At 43.1% G+C, this 19,956-nt stretch overlaps 1 protein-coding gene across 1 annotated transcript in view; it reads left to right on the forward strand.

The window, feature by feature from the left end:
* Positions 1-6,326: 6,326 nt before the first annotated feature.
* Positions 6,327-19,956, forward strand: part of cplx1 (complexin 1) — a 45,968-nt gene continuing 32,338 nt past the window's right edge. Inside the window, exons 1-2 of the mRNA XM_084042138.1 lie at positions 6,327-6,419; positions 7,331-7,446. Of these exons, the coding sequence (XP_083898264.1) occupies positions 7,416-7,446 (31 nt within the window). The 5' untranslated portion in view covers positions 6,327-6,419; positions 7,331-7,415. The remainder of the gene's footprint in view (positions 6,420-7,330; positions 7,447-19,956) is intronic.

Genomic DNA, 19,956 nt, shown 5'->3' on the forward strand with positions numbered 1-19,956 from the left:
AGGGGGGAAAGGAGGTGGCCTACTATATAGCCCTGAGGGACTCCGGGCAATGAAGTCTATTGGGTTTAAGTGGTAAAAGTGGGTTTTGGTATTGGCTATTTTGGCAGAAACTGACACATATTGATTTACTATTGTGTGTGTGTGTGTGTGTGTGTGTGTGTGTGTGTGTGTGTGTGTGTGTGTGTGTGTGTGTGTGTGTGTGTGTGTGTGTGTGTGTGTGTGTGTGTGTGTGTGTGTGTGTGTGTGCGCGCGCGCGCGCGAGCGCAGTATGTGTACGTGGGAATGCATATAATTACTTGATTGCTGACGCAAGGAATCATAGACATTAGCTAACATGCTGATGTGCAGACACGTGTATACTGTACACGCATCCACACCAATAACTTCAACTGGTATCCCAGCATTCCCCTTGTCTCCGGGGAAATTTCAGGCCTCAGCACAGATCGGTGGACACAGCATTGGGAAGACCTAGCCAGAATACTTAAAAAGACATCAGTTGTGAGCTGTTTCCCACCTTTGTTTCCACCAAGATTCACTGACTGATCAGCTCTGTCAGATCAGCGGTGGCTCCTCTCAATTGGATGCATCGAACGGCCATGTTTCTTCAGGCTTAACTATGTGAACCCTAGAGTCCCTATTCCGGGGGCGAACATTTGGCCATGTTCAGCGAAGGGATTTGGTGCAGACAGCAGAGGGAGAAAAGAAGTCCTGGTGGACCCCGGTCAACTAAGTATAGGGTTTAAGAGCTGAGAGTGGAGAGCACATAAACAGGCTGAGTGCGCACCCTCAGCTCTCACACTGTAACAATTCATGAGTGCTCATTTAACCCTGAGAGTGTACAATATAGCCAAACATGGATCCATTTGGTTCCATTTGTAAACTCTCAGAGTTACAGATGGATGTGTGTGTGTGCGTGCGTGTGCGTATGCGCGTGCGTGCGTGCGTGCGTGCGTGCGTGCGTGCGTGCGTGCGTACGTGTGTGTGTGTGTGTGTGTGTGTGTGTGTGTGTGTGTGTGTGTGTGTGTGTGTGTGTGTGTTGGATCTCTTACAATGTCTATATGCCTTGTGTCAAGAACTTGCTTCCAACCAAAAATAAATACCTAAATAACTAACAAAAGCAAAAGGTGTGTTATCATTTAGAAACAACACACTGCACTGAAATTCTGTATAATATGAAGACGCATGCTTAACATTGTAAATTACACAATGACCATCGAGGATACTCTTCTATTCTGATTGGTTGGAGGGTGTGCATTACTTTCATATGGCGGTGGTCTCATCACTGTTCCAAATTAATGTGTTTTCAACCAAATGAACCCGAGCATCCCTATTCAGGGAACAGTCGGGTGAAATTGCAGATCTACAACCTCACAGGCTATGTTGTGAGCTTGTAGATTGGCTATTTTCAGTAGAGATTTGGAGTAAAGAGAAAAAAGTATAGAGCCCTGGGGGAACCGGTCCACTACGTATATAGGGTTCAAGTGGTTATGAGCACTTCACAGTATTAATGGGTATTTAAGCATGAACATTAGCTCCAAACTCTTAAAACAGCATGGATTTCAGGGGAACACACAATGTATTTGTTGATGTTGTGGTAAAAGATGTGACCTTTTACAGCTTCGTGTCAGGGGAGAGGGGGGGGGGGGGTAATTAGCCTTTTAACTGCACAGCTCAGTGTGGATTATCCACAACATTTCTGTGTATGCCTCCAAGTTACACACACACGCACTCACGCACACGCACGCACGCACGCACGCACGCACACGCACGCGCGCACGCATGCACACACGCACGCACGCACGCACGCTGAAATCTCTGAACAGAGGCCGAAGTGCAGGGTCACCTATAGTACTGCACCACTACATACTGTACAGTAGTTGTGTTTACAGCACTGTAATAGAAAAGTGATGATCAATAAAATTGATCGGGAGAAACGACCCCTGTCATAGGTAGGTGTGGACAGCAATGCAATACCATCATAATGAGTGAGAGGGGTAAAAGAAATCAGCTAATGGTGACCAGAATTGATCCCTGAAACTGGTCGATGCTCATCTCAGGGGACAGCTGAAGTTGACATTGTGGATGTTTTGTGGCTGACCCCAGATGACCCCGATTTGGCCCCTAAGGGCCTCCTGGGGAGTTTACAGCAGTGGCAGAAATTGATTATATTGAGAGGTTTTAAGACCCAAGCTGCTTCAACAACATCAGTGTAACCTATTCAGTTTGAGTTGTGGTCCCATGACTTCTGTCCTGGTAGTGAAAGGTTCAAAGGAGGTGTCCAGATAAATAATCATACATGTTTTCAGATGCAGGATGTCTTTATACAGTAAAGACTTTAAGTTGGAGTATTGTGGTCCTTCAAGGGATAGTACCATTTCCTCTAAGGTTGGTACAATTCGCTATGTAGCTCAATAGGTGGTATATAAGGTACAGTACCAATACCGCATTTGGTGTACGTCTGCTTGCCTTTGCAACCATGCCTACTAAAGATGCCTGTAGGCATCCTGGAATTTTAGGATTAGCTTGAATGTGTATCACTGAGCTCAATGGTCAAAGGCACATTGAGATTAAATATAGAGGTTCTAACTAAATAAATAAGGGGCTGTAATGACTAAAGGCCCAGCAAGGATAACTGTGAACTGACCTGTAGGTGTTAAGTCAGGCAGCCACACACATGTGAAGCAATGATGATGTATGAGTTTACTTAACTCTATCTCTTTTCCAGGCACAGGGCTGGAGTCACTCAGAGGGGAGTCCTAATTACCTGGCTTTGGCACGCTGTTCAGCCCTGTTATTGAGATTCTTCAAGTGGGAGGGATAAAAGGGGAGAGAGGGGATTAAAATTCTATTCATGTAGCCTAATTCCAGGGAACATGTCAAGTATATTAAAGTTGATTACCGAGCAGACTCAAATCAGTGTGATTTTTACACATGCAAATGAAGGAACTTCAGTGAAATACTGAAAGAGGTCCAATCCTCCCCAATGAGAGTGTCCATGAATGGCTCAAAAGAGCACGAGTTACTGAAGTTTATTGTTATACTTTTGCCTAGCTGTGAACCCACATCTACTGCCGTGACAAAGTCTAATACAGTATTCTGTTTGATGTCACAGAAAAGATTACCCCAGCAAGATGGATTTCCCTTATACTGTAATACGGTCCTATAAGGAGGAATAGCAAGGGCTGCGAGTCAAAAGGGGCATAAAAATGCACTACTTATTGCATGATCCTGTACAGCTTGGCGTTGGTTACTCGATGGAGGCAAAGAAAACACTCCTTCATAGCAAAATCTGACGTAATAGTTTTTGTAATGTTGCCAGTAGGTATCATAGATAATGTTTAGTCGGACCGGGCCTCTCCATGGAGCACGACCGTGGATTTCTACTACATTACACTATACCACTACACTATACATATATTATCTTAACATTCTTATATTATGCCATTATATACTGCATACACATTATTGTAGTACTATATTGTATTATCCTATACTATCTTACACTATTATATTTGCTACTATTGTTATTGTTACTACTTGTATCTCTTTCTGTCTCTCCTCTGTTTCTCCCTCTCTCTCTCTTCTTTCCCCCCCGACACGGTCGAGGCAGAAGGCCCCCACCCTAGAGCCTAGGGTCTGCCTGATGTTTCTTCCAGTTAAGGGGGAGTTTTTCGTTGCCACTGATTGATTGATTGATTGTTTGAATATTTCTTTAGTCAGAAATGTAGACAGCACGGAGGTACAGTAAGACATTTAGGCTAAAAGGAAATAAAAAAGCCCTGAGGACTTGTTTCTATTGTATTCAATTCATCAACATAGCATATAACACATTAATACAAACAACTATGTACAAAGTAGAAAAAGGAAAACGGCCTCCTTTCGGTGGGAATTTAAATCTACCTCCCCTTGTGGTCTCCTGATAGATGTTTTTTGTTTTTTGATGTCAGGGCATTCCACGTTGTAGTGGCAGAGTAGTAGAATGAGAAATGTCCCATGTTTGAATTTTGGGGGTACCAGATCGTGGTTGCTCCCTCTGGTGTTGTGGCGGTAGTTAGAAAATTATGAGGACATTGTCCCTTTGAGTATCTTAAACACCAATCCCATTGATATTTGCTTAACTGTTACTGTATTGTCCCACTTTATTTACTCCTTTATTTCTGTGTCATACAGAAGCCACTTTCATGAAGACTTTTCATTCTTTGCATGGTGTATGCATATCCTTTTTTTTTAATTCTGTGAGTAATCGTCCTCAGGGATGTTTGTTATGTATGATTGAGTCCCATCTTTCCTGACGTATAGATTTAGTCATGGGTTACTCAGACTCCTAATTAGGAGGGGAAGTGACAGAATTGTAGCAATTTATGCATTTTAGGATTACTTCATCAAAAACACGTAAACACAGCCATAATGTAGCTGCCAGTGTGTCTGTTTGATTGCAGCTTGAAACAGGCCCTGGGAAACAGCAGTACTTTGAAATCATGGCACCCTGCTGCTTTTTCTGCTGCAATGCTGCTTTTGCCGCAAACTGGCTCTTGCCATTGAACTGGTGACTTCTTGTATGTGGAGAGCTACTGTAGCTTACAGTATGTGGATATGCACAATGTAATGTACCTTTATTACTAATCAAATAGTTTTATAATATGAAACAAACATCCAGTGAATCGTCATACACTTTATAAAATAACAATAATAAACAAATACATGCATATATAAATACATATAGAATGATCAACATAACAGAATACCATTATATCATGCATTGCATACAGTATGTCTCTAATCTTTCCTACAATCTTTGTCAGAAGATACTACGGCAATACTATGTCCCTTTCAAAGGTACAATAAGGGTCATTTTTGGCCATGGATTTACAAATGAGGTTTTGTTTCAATTTCAAATCATCCTCGCACACTTCTCACTCGCAATGAAACGCAAATACGAAATACCACTGAAATGACCACCAGAGAACAAACATCTAAGCAGGTAGATTTATTTTAGAGACTGGACTGATGATCAGCAGTTGTCCTGATAACCTAAATATGCTTTACCATGAAGACTGTTTCAGTGCAATGTTTGACCACCACATGTTTAGAGTTTCTCTTGCCCAGGGCCCTTGGAACTGCAACTCTTCCCCCTTTGTGGTGCCACTATGGGCACATGTCATAATTTGTTGGAACAATATCCAAATCATACCCTCTGCTGTCCCTCTAGAGTCTACCTCGTACCAAACTAAGACAAAAGACCACGTCGATGCACCCACTAGGTATGCGCAAATCTGCGTTGTGAGGCAACGGTTTCTATTTGCCTGAATCAGTGCACGTTGTCCACCAGCTGGCCCACCCATTAGGCAATGTTAATATAGGAAGGATACTGTATGCTAGCTGCAACAGCTATGAGGACAAATGACTATATATAAAAGGCATGCACCTTAAGAACATGAATGCCAATTTTTACAAAGAACAAAATAACTGATGCAGATCAATTTCAGTCATGAATAGGAGATGAAGAAAATTATTTATTTTACCTTGCAACATTTTTGATTCAGGGAACGCAGGTAATGATGTGTTGGAGTTAATATTGTCAGTTCAAACTGAAAGTATTTCAAACATAAGACAGTGCCCGTGTTTCATGGTAAAACACAAGGGTTGCACATAGGGCCAGATAGGTATAGCCTATGAACCCTAGCTAAGGGGTAATAGCAGTGTATGTAGTAACATGTACTGTAACTCTTAATCACAGTGCAGATCAATGCTTTAAATCGACTTGTGCTGGGCCCAATTATCTTTGCGACCTAATACAGTTGAGAGTGAGCTTTCACACACGTTGTGTGCTTCAAACGTTGATTCATCTCTATTTCTAAAAATAGAAACACAAGCCTACATCTTCAGTAGGCTAAATGCAACCATTCACTACAGAAACAAGCCATAGTCTGGACGAAACTGGCACGTGGGAAATTACACAATGTAGGTCATACAACGGTTAAAAAGACAGCCGTGCGTTCTGTGGGCTATAGGCTACTCCGGGATAAGTGCAGAACTATCCGGTTGCCGATGAAGGAAGTGGGCGGGTCGGAACGTCAAGAGCTAAATAATTGATATTTCTATCGGTTAGGTGGACGTACTGGGACGTTTCAATAGCGAAACCTTTCTTGTGATTCAGTGGCTCCCGTCATCAGCTGCAATTCCGTCGCTAAACACTCGTGCAGCCCTGTGTGAGGAGAAGAAGACAATAAGAGGAGGAGGCAGGCAGCAGCACCAAGGACGTCCTTCCCCTTTCCGAGGCTATATACCCCAGGAGCCGGAGATGCTAGGGACGAACAGTTGATAAGCCCATCTCTCTTACAGGACAGCTTCATTCTGGAAAAGTCTATATCCCGGCCGGTAATCCCCGTTTTTTGAGGAAGATTTCGATCGCAGGACAGGTAATTATGACCCGCTTGAGAGGAGAAAGGCTCAGCGTGTACCCGGGCTGCGTGGATGTGTGTAAGGAGCTATTCACTGGCGGTGGTGCTGAACCGGCTGACTGTGTTCTGTTGGGCTGTGTAGGGAGCTGTTCACTAGCGGCGGTGCTGAACCAGCTGACTGTGTAGGAAGCTGGCCACTAGCGATGGTACTGAAACAGGCATCCCCAAACTAGGAAGTGGCTCGTGTTATTTCCCGTTCACTGGGGTGTTTTCTATTCATACAAAACGCGTCGGATGTTTGCGTTTATACTTGCATCGTTTCGAACAGCCAATGCATGCATGCATGCCGCGGTTAAACAAAGCGCACAAGACACCGTGAATGGAATGGATATCGCGTCCTTCCCGTAGGGTCATGGAAAGTTTTACACGACCACGAATGCTGTTATGTTAATGTAGCCCACCACTGGAGCTACATGATGAATTCCATATAAACATTTTCATGGAAATTAAAAGCAGTGAGTGAGAAGGCTAATATTTGACAGGGGAGAAAGAATCACACTCCATTCAGGTCAACTATAGGCTACTCAACTATACGAGTCCTGACAACGCGGAGTGAAATCTTTTTAAAGTTTCCAAAAAAAAGAAGAAAAGGCAACACCAACATGTTTTGCCACAGTGAGAGTGACATCTCGTCGGGGAACAACCTGTGAATCGTTGGTTGTGTCAACGTTTCTAGGTTAAGTCATATGAACCATGACCTTAATGTCCTTCATTTGGTGCATAGAGGAGCCAAATACTCAGAGGTCCACTGATACGCTGCTGACAATATAGATACAAGTAATTGAGAGGCAACCAGGCAATTTGGTGTTTGGAGGTGATTTAGGAAACAGTTTTTAATTGTTTTGTGCTATTGTGTTTTTTTCTCACAGATCTGACAGCCAGCCTTCTTTTCCGAGTAACAAGTGAATGTAACATCGTTCGAGCTAGAAAGGCAAGGAATTAAAAGCCATCGTCATGAATTTCGTGATGAAACAAGCGCTGGGAGGTAAGTGTTTTTTTTACCATAATATTTCTGTAGATACTGTATAAATATTAGGCAGAGAGAGAGAGAGAGAGAGAGAGATTGATTGATTGATTGATTACTGGGAATCAGCATTTGTTTTACAGTTGTTTTTATTGATGACTATGGCTGTCATTGTCTCTTTTGAGACTTCTAAATTGTACTTCTGTTCCACTTTTTTCCCCTCCCTGGTGCGAAAATGGACTTGTTGAGAATACTAATTAGCCCATGCAATTTCAGAGGGCATTGTAAGAGGGGGAAAACATGGGGGGAGGAAACAAAAGGAAAGAAATCACGCAGATCTTATCCTATATCTTTCCCCTGCTTTTGGAGGGATCTGTGAACGCTGCTAATTCCCTGTTTTGCGGCCATCAGCTGTGGTTAGTTGTTTTGCGCATTTCTCACGTCTGCAGACTGCTGCGCACATGGTGCATAAGCGCCTCCGGGGCCGAGAGGAGGCCGTTTACCGTTAACACAGTGGTGACTTGTAACGGGATGAACAGTTGTGTGGCCAAAAGCACATTCTCTCTTAGTCACAGGTGTTGCACGTTCACTCTGAGGTAGGACTGTGTAGCCTATAGAGCTTGGCTTTAGGTTATAGCCTACATCAGTGGTTCCCAAACGTTTTAGCTCGAGACCCAAAAGAGAAATTAAGACGTTTGCCCGGGACCCAAACTAATGAAAATAGCAAATCTACAAGCTCACAATACATCCTGCTTGTAAGCTTGTAGATCGGCTATTTTCACTACTTAAACAATTGTTTTCGAATTCATGGAATTTCTTTGATTTTATATGTAGGCCTATTTATGGAATTATTTTTAAGAAGCTCAGAATTGTTTTTAATTCATGAAAAAAAAAAAAGTTTGCGGGGGGTCCTAAAAAAGGGATTTACTCGCGACCCATAAAAGTGGACCCGCGACCCACAAATGGGTCCGGAGTCCACTGTTTAGGAAACAATGGCCTACTACATCATGGTCTTTGGCCGCCTCTCTTATCTTGGCATGCAGAGTAGCCTACATAATTATCATCTGATGTGGGGAAAATGACGGATCAAGGACCAACCTAATCTTTTATCATTTCATTCTGATAAAGCATGTAGAGATTGGACGTGCGAACGGCTCGGTAATTGCTTGGGCTGCCTGCAACGACTCCGCCGTGCGTGACGTTATTATTATCATAGCGGAGTAATGAATTTTGAAGGAAATTAACGCGTTATCATACATGAATATGTAGATAAGGCACAAGGGCACTGGAAGGTGAACTTATAGCTCAAGTGGTTTTCACGGAGAAAGGAGCAGATTGATCCGCCAAAACGTCAAGTAAAAACAGCACGCCAAACGTAGCCTACATGGTCGCGCAACACACACATGAGCACACACAGTATAAGTATAGCCTACACATGAACACAATCAGCCCTACAGAGAGAGAGACGAAGTTAGTCTATGGCATATATACACACAAATGCATGGGCACGCCTGAAACGCCATGCACCCTTCACCTCCTGTCCATTAAAACAGAATTTAATAACATGACTTAATGTATAGCATGAGGTTTTCACCACAACGTTTTTGTCTGATTTCTCACACACACACACACACACACACGCGCACACACGCACACGCGCACACACGCACACACGCACACACACACACGCACACACACACACACACACACACACACACACACACACACACACACACACATCGCCCCAAAAATAAAGGCAACAATGACTTACACCCACTTAACAGTGCAGGAAAGGAATTTCACACTTGGGGAAACTTGGCCAGATTATGCCATGGTCCTCCCTTTGACCACAGTTTATCCCTTTTCTATTATAGGGAACAAACTTTGCCCCCCACTTCTTTCCCCGCCTCCCATCATATGACTAATGAGTTTCCTCTGTGCAGTGTGGTGGATTAGCTTCCGGCTATTATCTCTCTCCCTCTGTGCTGTAAAGAAAGAATCACTCCATCTATTCTCATTTCTGCAGCAATTCTTCTCGTCCTTGTCTTACACGACGAAGCACAAGGTCGTGTGGATTGGCGGTGTAATACTATGCATTTCTATCTCCCGTGCGACCCTCTCTGTCACTGAAGTGCATTCAATATTCCGGCAACTCCTCACAGGAGGACAAATGAGGAAGTGATTGGTGCAATCCACTGGGGTATTGTTTCGCAGTGAGAGTAAAGAGCAAAGCATCAAATTTGTGTGTACTGTCTGTGCATGTGTGTGGTCTCTTACTGGGAAGAGTAGCTAGAAAGTGTTGTGTGTGTGTGTGTGTGTGTGTGTGTGTGTGTGTGTGTGTGTGTGTGTGTGTGTGTGTGTGTGTGTGTGTGTGTGTGTGTGTGTGTGTGTGTGTGTGCGCTCTTGTGTGTACTCTTGTACTCTTGTGTGTTTCTATTGTTGGTGTGTGTGTGTGTGTGTGTGTGTGTGTGTGTGTGTGTGTGTGTGTGTGTGTGTGTGTGTGTGTGTGTGTGTGTGTGTGTGTGTGTGCATGTGTTCCTGTCATTATGAGGTGTATGTGTGGAGAGGGGAAATATTTACTGTGGCTGACATCACCGAAATGGGTCGTACAAAACAGGAGTCAGTTCGCTCTTCTGCTCCTAGCATGAACCCCCACCCCCCACCACAGCACTCCTCTTCCTCCCTCCCTCCCTCCCTCTTATCAACACGGTGGCATCTCTCTGCCCTTGGCTGCAGTGCATGCAGGAGGGAGAGGGTGGGGAATGGCAAGTGACAAATTGACGTTTAAAGGAGGGCCTTATATCATCAGTGGCTGATGGTGCTGGTCATAAAACCAGGCGCTGCCCTCTGGTCAGAGAGCATGTCAGCTTAATGGGAGACACTTTGCCTCTTCTCTGTTGCCCTCATTGTCAGTCTCTCCCAGTCTGCTTCTTTCTCTCCCCTCTCTGCCTCTCTCCATTACTTCCCCTGCTCTCTCTCCTTCCATTCCCCTGTTGCACTAACCCCCCTCATTCTCTCTCCTGTCATCTCTCTCTCTCTCTCTCTCTCTCCCTCCTCTCACCTCTCTCTCGCTCTCTCTCTCTTCCTCTCTCCTTTGTTCTATACGGTACATTTCGGGGTTGGGATGTGAGGCAAGGCAATCTCAATCAGCCTGCCACTGGGGAAGTTAGCCTCGGTTTGGAGGGGGAGGCGTGTGCGCGTCCGTGCGTGCGCGCGTGTGTGCGTGTGTGTGTGTGTGTGTGTGTGTGTGTGTGTGTGTGTGTGTGTGTGTGTGTGTGTGTGTGTGTGTGTGTGTGTGTGTGTGTGTGAGAGAGACACTGTGATAAGGTTAGAGGAGAGTAAAGGAGAAATAACAAGAGGGTGGATATCTGTTGTAGACCTTGGTCACACAATTAGAAGATAAAGAGAGGGTGTGTTTCTTGTGGGTACCCAAAATCACCACAAGGATAGTGATACCAGTCAATTCTGACCTTGAGGAGACATTAGGTCCCTTTGAGAGAATGAGTCATTTTCAGAGCTTTTAGAGCTAATGTTACATTTAGTAAAATATTCAGGATGGGGTTAGGATCAGGGTTAGGGTTAGGGATAGGGATTTGGGGGATATTGGTTGGTAAAATGGCACAAAAACAGGTAAGAATAGCATTTGTAATGAAAATATACTTTTGGCACACAGAATGTGAGTGTATTTCTGAGTTGGGATGAAATAAGAGTGACGCAAATAAAAACACAGAGAGTACACAGAGCAGATCTACATGACTGAGCATACGTGCACACACACACACACACACACACACACACACACACACACACACACACACACACACACACACACACACACACACACACACACACACACACACACACACACACGCACACACACACGCACACACACATGCACACACACATGCACACACATGGTGTTAGCATAATCAGTGTTGTGGCAGAGTCCTCCTGCCCAGCTGTAGTCACAGCAGGAAATATATGGAATTACACATGCACAAACACACAGGCCAGCAATCACATGTTTTGCACACACACACACACACACACGCACACGCACGCACGCACACACGCACACGCACACGCACACGCACGCACACACACACACACACACACACACACACACACACACACACACACACACACACACACATACATGATGAAATATATAGACTGTACAGTACTGTACTGTACTGTATGTATAATCACATTTCACACAAGCACACATTTGTGAGAAACATGCATGCACATAGGGCCATAAATAACCATACAGATGCGGTCTGCATCTGTATGGCCATAAATAACCATACAGATGTGGTCATACCACATGTTGCACACAATATTCGTGGCAAAAGCTATACATGGTCTTGCATTCAGGTCATCCAGAGAAAAAAAACACACAAAATGCTCATCTCATAACCAGGGGACAAAACAGACATTGGAACTCCACAATATGGACATGAACATCTACGTTGAGGTGGACTGGACCACTTCAACTGACAAAATCAGTATTGCTAAGCTAAAATCCTGGCTATGGAACAGACTGTGATAAATCCACAGTATGAGAAATTTGTCCTCTGCATTTACCCATCCTATTAGGATCAGTGGCCACTATTAATACGAAAAGAAGCTTAGGTGTTTTGCTCGGGGACACTTCGACACAGACTGGGTGGATCAGTGACCTTCCGATTCCTAGATGGCCTTCCCACTCAGCTATTGCCACCCTAGTTATTTGGAGAGAGTAGAAAGTTGAAAAGAAAAAGATCTTATGAAAGTGCAAAAGAAAAAGTTTATATGACAAAAGTAGAAAGTGGACAGTATAAATATTCGAAGGAGTAGAAAATAGAAAGTGAGTAGATAAGAGAGTAGAAGGGTATGTGCTGTACTGACTATTTTGACTGAACATGACCCACTTACGTTGGGCTTCATAGCATAGTGGTTGTGCATGTGTTACATGGACTACATGTATTTCAGTAAGCCTGCCAATGTATAAAACATGCTTTGTAAGAACTCACAATTTTATCCCAATCTCATGCTACATGACAATTTCTGTATAAATCACATACATCCTGGTGAATATGCTTTCCACATGGATGAAAAGTTTACATGAGCGATTTGAAATGGTTCCTTTCACAGTAACAAGTAAATTATTCTCTGCCTCTGTTTGCTTCTCTTACAACTATGATGGTGCTGTTGTGTCTTGTGGTCCCCTAGTCTTCCCTCAGCTGTGCAGTTATGCACAGGTATTCAAACATGGTTAACCACTAAAGCCTTTGTTGTTGAGAATACCTGATCTACAGGCTTGTAGCTTGTAGCTATGCATTTGTTATCATTATTATTTTAAAACATTGTTTAAATTATTTTGTGTCCATATGTTGGGCATGTCATTATTGGCTATAATGACATGCCCAAAATAGGGACTTCAGGTTGAAAGTGGTTAACAGCACCTGGTTGACCTATTTTAGTCTTCTCCATACACCCGCCCCACCCTTGCTGCACCAACCTATTTTTTGATCTATTAAAGAGAGCAACACTTCGCCTATAGAGCAAAAACAAAAATGCACACAAAACAGAATGGTGATGTTTGTAATACAGTGATGTTTCGTCATGTCATGTTAAGGTACTGTAGCTTAATCAACTGAAAAGAATTGTTGGTTCTATGAAAATTGGCAATTACATACTGCCATAACCTAAACAAAAAGTAAAAGGAATATGAAATATGAAAACATGACTGGGATGAATGTATCTAAGGTAATAGCATCAGGTCCTGAACTTGTGTTTTAGTCCTGTGTAAGGTGTATCTAGAGGGGTCAATCTGAAGAGATGACACCGACCTAAATATGATTGATGTATCATAGTCTGCAGTTGACGTTTGCAGTTAGCTGTCCTTGCAAACTACCCTGAAGGTCTGGTCTGAGTGCAGTAATTGTGTGTGTGCGTGCGTGCGTGCGTGCGTGCGTGCGTGTGTGCGTGTGTGTGTGTCCGCACACATTTCTGGGTTGTCACTGCTATTGTATCCTACTGACTCACCTGCCAGTGAGGAGCCCCCACCGGGAGGACGTAGAGCTTTCGTCCTACTCCTCCTGCCCAACACTCCCCGCTGACAAGTGCCGCCCCCAGCCCGTAGGAGTACGTGCAGTGACAATTATCACCCTCCCCGCCCGGATTCCCTCCCCAATTGTGTTCTCATAGACGCCCAACAAAGCCGGATACACCATGGTGGATTCGAACCCACTGTATGCACCAAAATGCATACAGTTAACCAAGGTCAACATGGGAGTGTGTGTACATTGTGAATAACTCTTATAATGATTCTTATGTCCAGGTTCCCGAAATAATAGTCAAGTGTACCGAAGGGGCCAATTTAAAGCAATTTAAAGTGAAACACTAATCTTATGGTGATTGATGTATTGGCAGTAGATTTGCCATTAGTGTTGTGTTTTCAGTGCTACATTCTACTCTGTGTGTGTGTGTGTGTGTGTGTGTGTGTGTGTGTGTGTGTGTGTGTGTGTGTGTGTGTGTGTGTGTGTGTGTGTGTGTGTGTGTGTGTGTGTGTGTGTGTGTGTGTGTGCGCGCAATCCACTGCGTATTGTTTCGCAGTGAGAGTAAAGCGCAAAGCATATACTGTCTGTGCGTGTGTGGTCTCTTACTGGGAGGAGTAGCTAGAACGTGTGTGCGTGCGTACGTGCGTGCGTGCGTGCGTGCGTGTCCCTTGTGTAATAATCATGGCAGACAGACACTTTTCAACCTGAGGGGGTTTTCAGTCCTGCAAAAACCAACAATGATAAAATGGGGGGAGTGGGAGGGGATGGACCAATGACCTTGGAGGGAATGCCCAAGTGGTTTGATTGGCTGTCAATCAAACCTCATCTTTTCAATGTGAAGCGGGCCCCTAGCAACACGTTCAGGGTGAAATAACGTTCTCTGAGACGTGAGAGAATGTGTTTCCACAAGCAGATCGCCTTGGCTTCTTCAATCTCTCATGAAGGTTATCAGTCCTTTAGACCATTTTTAGGTGAAATTAAACAAGATAAATATAGTTTACCCTTTCCTCTCCACTCTCCTCTTGTATCTCCTTCTACATTGCAGAGGGATTTACCAGTTACGTAGGACTGAGTGTAATACAAAATAAAATAATAAGACAAATAAAACAAATACAAATAAAATTACGATACAGCCTAATACAATGTTACGATATCATACAATATAATACAATACAGTGCATATGATATGATGCAAGGATCACCAATACATATCCTGATACCTCGATATTTTGAGCACAGCCCTGGTGAATAATGGTGGTGTTACCATAATTACCATTATCAGCATTGCAAATCCATGTACAACAAATAATGTATACACACATGCAACAACAACAAAGGTACAGTATGCACACATACTTTAGACACGCATGTACACGTGTTGTACAAACCGCACAACAGGACCCTCACTCAGCCATCCGTTAATCAGATGAGCATCTCTCGCCACATAACCCACACAAACAGTGTTTTAGCTGTTAATTAGATATCGTTGCTGCCGGGCAGAAACCTTGTATCCTCACATTTAAACTTTTTATGTTTTTTCATAAATTAAAGCCCTACTTCTTTGTTCATGCAAAAGTAGCTAAAATAGGCGATCTACAAGATCTGCTTATTTCGCTACATAGAGAAAAAGGAACACGAAGGTTTTTTTTTTTTTTTCAATTTCCTGACGAGTAACCATTTTGGACATGCAAGGTTTCCATCCGACAGCGACGCCAGCAGTCCTTTAGCTGTTAATTAGATATCTAAACGTGTTGTTTTGTCTCCTCCCAGCGGGAGAGAGGCCATGCAGGGAATCAAATACACATCTCCCTGTGACCCTTGGGAGACAAGCGTACGCCGCTATGCTTGAGGACTTCTGTTACCGTTCATTATTGATTCTCATGAGGCTTAATGACATGACGGGGAGAGGACGGATGATTAAGAAAAATGCACAGAATTCTGGAGAATGTTTGTGTGTGTGTGTGTGTGTGTGTGTGAACTCTTAGTGTGTACGCAGTACACTAAGAGCGGTTTCACACTATGGTCCCGGGTGCGCACCCTGGACCACTTGGCTGCTGTTGTGGTAGTGTGAACGTAGCGAACCGTTCCCCGTAACGCATCACCGTTCCGTACTCGAAACCACCTCGGGAGGTAGTCTCGGGTCCGATTGCTGCGGAGTCGGGAACGGAACGCGGCAGTGTGAATCCATCCGTACCAAGAGAAGGAAGTGGACTGCTAATCATATATCATTTATATATTTTTATAATGACACATTATTTTAGCTGGGTTATACCTTCTCATAGTTATACTTGAATGTTGACAAGAAATAATAATCCCGCTAGTGTTTGAGTAGCGCGAGCCGTGAAAAATAATAAACAAAAAACACATGTGTGGCGAACGTATTTGTAAGGATAAATACACCAAGGATTAGTCCGTGACATGACGTCACTGCTAAATTACAAAGGATGCGTCCGTGACACCAATATCATATTAACAGACGACAGTGCATTTCGAGGTTATGTATTGTTGATCTGTTGTTATTATAACTCAAGACAACGTCAGGAACACAGTCAAACTTTATTATTCACTCTAGAATTACTTTTCTTCTGGGAATGACATTCGCTCTCCCAAAGCGTCATAGTCCACAGCGCCCCCATGAGGCACCTATTTACCATTACTGTTAAATCAAATGGTCTCGAGTCTTGGCCAGTGTGAATGCTGGCCAACCAAGCGCACTCGGGAACGGAGGAGGAACGCTTCGCTTCAAACGCACCCAATGTGAAACCGCTCTAAGAGTATCATGTTCAGATGTTGGCGTTCATGTTTATGCTGCGTATACCATATGTGTGTGTGTCAGTGGTGTAAAGTAACTAAGTACATTTACTCAAGTACTGTACGTCCAAATGTCTATACTTTTACTGTTAGCCCACTACATCTCAGAGGCAAATATTGAGGCAAAAAAACGTTATAGTTACTTTGCAGATATACATTATTACATCATAAAATATACGTTAACCACTTTAGCCCTATTTTATACACTATTTGAAAATAGCGACGCGTTGTGGGCTTGTAGATCTGCTATTTTCAAACATTTTAGTTTTGGTACTTTAAGTACATTTTGATACCAATACTTTTGTACTTTTACTAAAGTTAATTTAGAATTTTGGACTTTTACTTGTAACAGAGTACTTCTACATTGCAGTATTGATACTTTTACTCAAGTAAATCATTTGAGTACCTTTTCCACCACTGGTGTGTGTGTTTGTATTGTGTGCATGCGTACGTACGTGTGTGTGTGTGTCTGTATCCATGCATGCACTTTCATCTGTGTATAGCAAATATCCCTCAAATTTCTGAGGTGGTTGAACTCAAGATCTCTTCGACAGGAGACCCACCAACACCACTGCAAGCTGTTGGCGATACATTGTAAATAGTACAATTAGTACTAAGTACAATTCATGGCAATCTATCCATCTAATCCCCCACACCCCACCCCTTCGTCCCCAGACATCTCTCAACCATGTACATACGTGATGATGACGGCCAACAATCTATGACAGTCTATGCCAGTGCCAGGTGGCATTATGCCAGTCTCTGTCTCTCTCCTTGGTGTGCCGGGGTTGAGTGCTGAGGTGAAGCTGCTGTGCAGTATAGTTGCTAATGTGGAGGTTAATGGACTCCCTGGCAAGGGCATATCTCTCTCGCAGGTGGGATGTAAGTCATCCATCTGTGACATCATCAACAGGCTTCAATAATGCACGAGGGCCACTTTCATTTGTGCATTTCATGGTGCCCCCTGCGTTTGCAGTCATTTGAGTTCATTAAGACATGGACTCAAATTAAATTGTCTACATGTCGTTATTGCATGTTAAATAGATTCATGGTGGTGATATTGCCAGAATAGTCACGCATTTATTGTATTGTAATAATTCCAAGTGAATGGAATTACAGTGAAATGAATAACCAGACAGACATAGGCCTACCAATAGATTATAGGTAGGTCAGGCATGCTGCAGTCAGAACACACACACACACACACACACACACACACACACACACACACACACACACACACACACACACACACACACACACACACACACACACACACACACACACACACACACACACACACACACACACACACACACACACACACACACACACACACACACACACAAACTTTGGCAGTAGCAGTGCCAGTCCTCTGTTGGCCCAGGACCATTTGTTGTCAGCCTGCTGTGTTGTCCTAAGGATCCTGCTGTACAGAGACACAACACCTGTCACTGTTCACACGCATGTCACACACACACACACGCACGCACGCACGCACGCACGCATGCACGCACGCACGCCAAAAGGAGTCGAGAAGCGGAGTCGAGTTGAGAAGCGAAGTCTAGAAGCGGGTCTGTGTGTGTGTGTATGGGGGGGGCTAATCTCGCAAACTGTTGGACCGTTCACTGTCAAAATTCTTATGCACGCTTTCAGTATCCCAAGGATATACCGCTAAGAATTTATTTTCACATGTTTTATATTATATTTAAATGATTAACTTTAATTTTATGATGGAGGTCAGTAGTGGTCGGATCGGGCTGAAACCGTGTCCATATATGGAGTCTTACATCATACATACATCATTGATAGACTGGACGCATAATAGACAGAGATCTACGTTAAGCCACACTGTTATTAGATCCCGTCTGGTTGTTTTGCCTCCTCTGCAGTGACAGGGCTTTGAGGAAATGAGTCATCTATTTGGCCTGAATAGCTGCACCTGAGTTACACAACCACAGTGCTTTGTCTACCTCCCCTCAGTGTTAACAGTGATTTAACATCAAACAAACACCATTTAGTTCAGGTGAGCAAGTGTAAAGCAGTAGTTTAACTATAACTTCGGGGATGGATGAAGTGATACAAAGAAAACACTAGATCAGAAGGAAAACAACTTATTTAAGCAACTTAATCACTGAACTGTGAAATCTGCTCTGATCAGTGATAATAAAGATATAAGCCCCAAGAGGCTGTACAGTGAGTTTAGAAGAGCGATGGGGCGTTGTTAGGCGCGACACAGAGTGGACTGCCTAAAACACCTATCTGTCACAAAAAATAAATGTGTAGCTTGTACCCTAAAGTAAAAAATAAAAATCCACTGAAGAATTATATTTTTGCCTTCCTTCAGGAATCATGGGAATTTGTGCTAGAGTACAGTGCCCTGCCCTCTTGACTTCTGCTATGGCCTGATTAATACTTTGTTGTGCACTGATGTTACACATTGAAAATAGCCGACCCAGAGGCAATGGAGCGGCTATTTTTGGTGCGTAACATGGCTCGCAACCACACCAAGTATAAATTAGGTATAAGACATCTGCACCCTGTGACATTACTCTGGCCACCCAAAATGTATTAAACTGTAAAATGTAAGATCTATGGCCTCTATTAGGCTCTTCAAATCCTCTGAAATGTTTTATGCCTTTGCTGTTCTTTTGCTGACTTCGCTACAGTAGACAGGATATTTGCAGTGCTGTAGGTGACAGTAAGCCCAGGAGAAATGTTCTCATATACCCCTGTCTCTGTTACTAACGATTAGTCATATTAATTCCATTGTCATGTTCAAAGTCATGTGAATTTGGAGGACCTTGGAGTCAAGCTGCTGCTCCTCCAAAGTAATTGGACTACGGTACATCTCGCAGCTAGCCTGGGAGTGCCTTAAAATCCCCCCCAAGTGTTGATTGAAGAATTCAGCGCGGAAATGTGACTGTCACAAAATTCCTACACAGACTATGGTCTTTTTTTATTTCTGGGAGCCAATTTAAGCAATTATTGCATGAAACCATTGCACCTTGAAACTCCTCTGTTCTTGCTCCATGTTAAATTCCATCAAAGCAATGTTATCGTTAATAATTGCCTGGCATTGCCCCTCAAGGCGAGTTAACGTTAAGCAGTGCTGCAAAATATTAGCCCATATCAGTAACACTTTAAAATATAAGAAGGGTTCTGGGAAGGACTAAAAGACTGGGATTCTTTGATGTTAATGGGTTGGCCTCAACTGAAGCTGGGCTTTTAACGATATCTAAGAGGCAAAATCTGTTTTTGTTGTTCATTAGATAAAATCATATCTGAAGTAAAGAATTTGAAATGACTGAGCTTAAATAAGTGGTGTAAACTACTCAGTATATTCAGTCCAGCATCGGTTTGTACCATATTATTTGGAAGAAAGAATAAGATTGATTTCATCTTCCTCTGATCTCTAACATGTAGACTTGTGGTGTTCCCTGTGGTCCTTTGATGTTTTTATCTTAGTGTAAGTACATAGTGCTTCAATGGTTTAGTTCAAGAAGGCTCTTCTGAAAAAGTAGGGCTCTCATATCATATCTTGAAAAATAATAATAAAAACAGTTTAATGTGTGGCAGGCCTACTGCTTTAAACTTGTATTTAAAGTTGCTTTAAATACAAATAGCTTTTTGCACAAATATCTTATGGTTTAAAAAGCATCACTGATACATAGTG

Source organism: Gymnoscopelus microlampas (assembly GCF_963454915.1).
Source record: "Gymnoscopelus microlampas genome assembly, chromosome: 18".
NCBI lineage: Eukaryota > Metazoa > Chordata > Actinopteri > Myctophiformes > Myctophidae > Gymnoscopelus > Gymnoscopelus microlampas.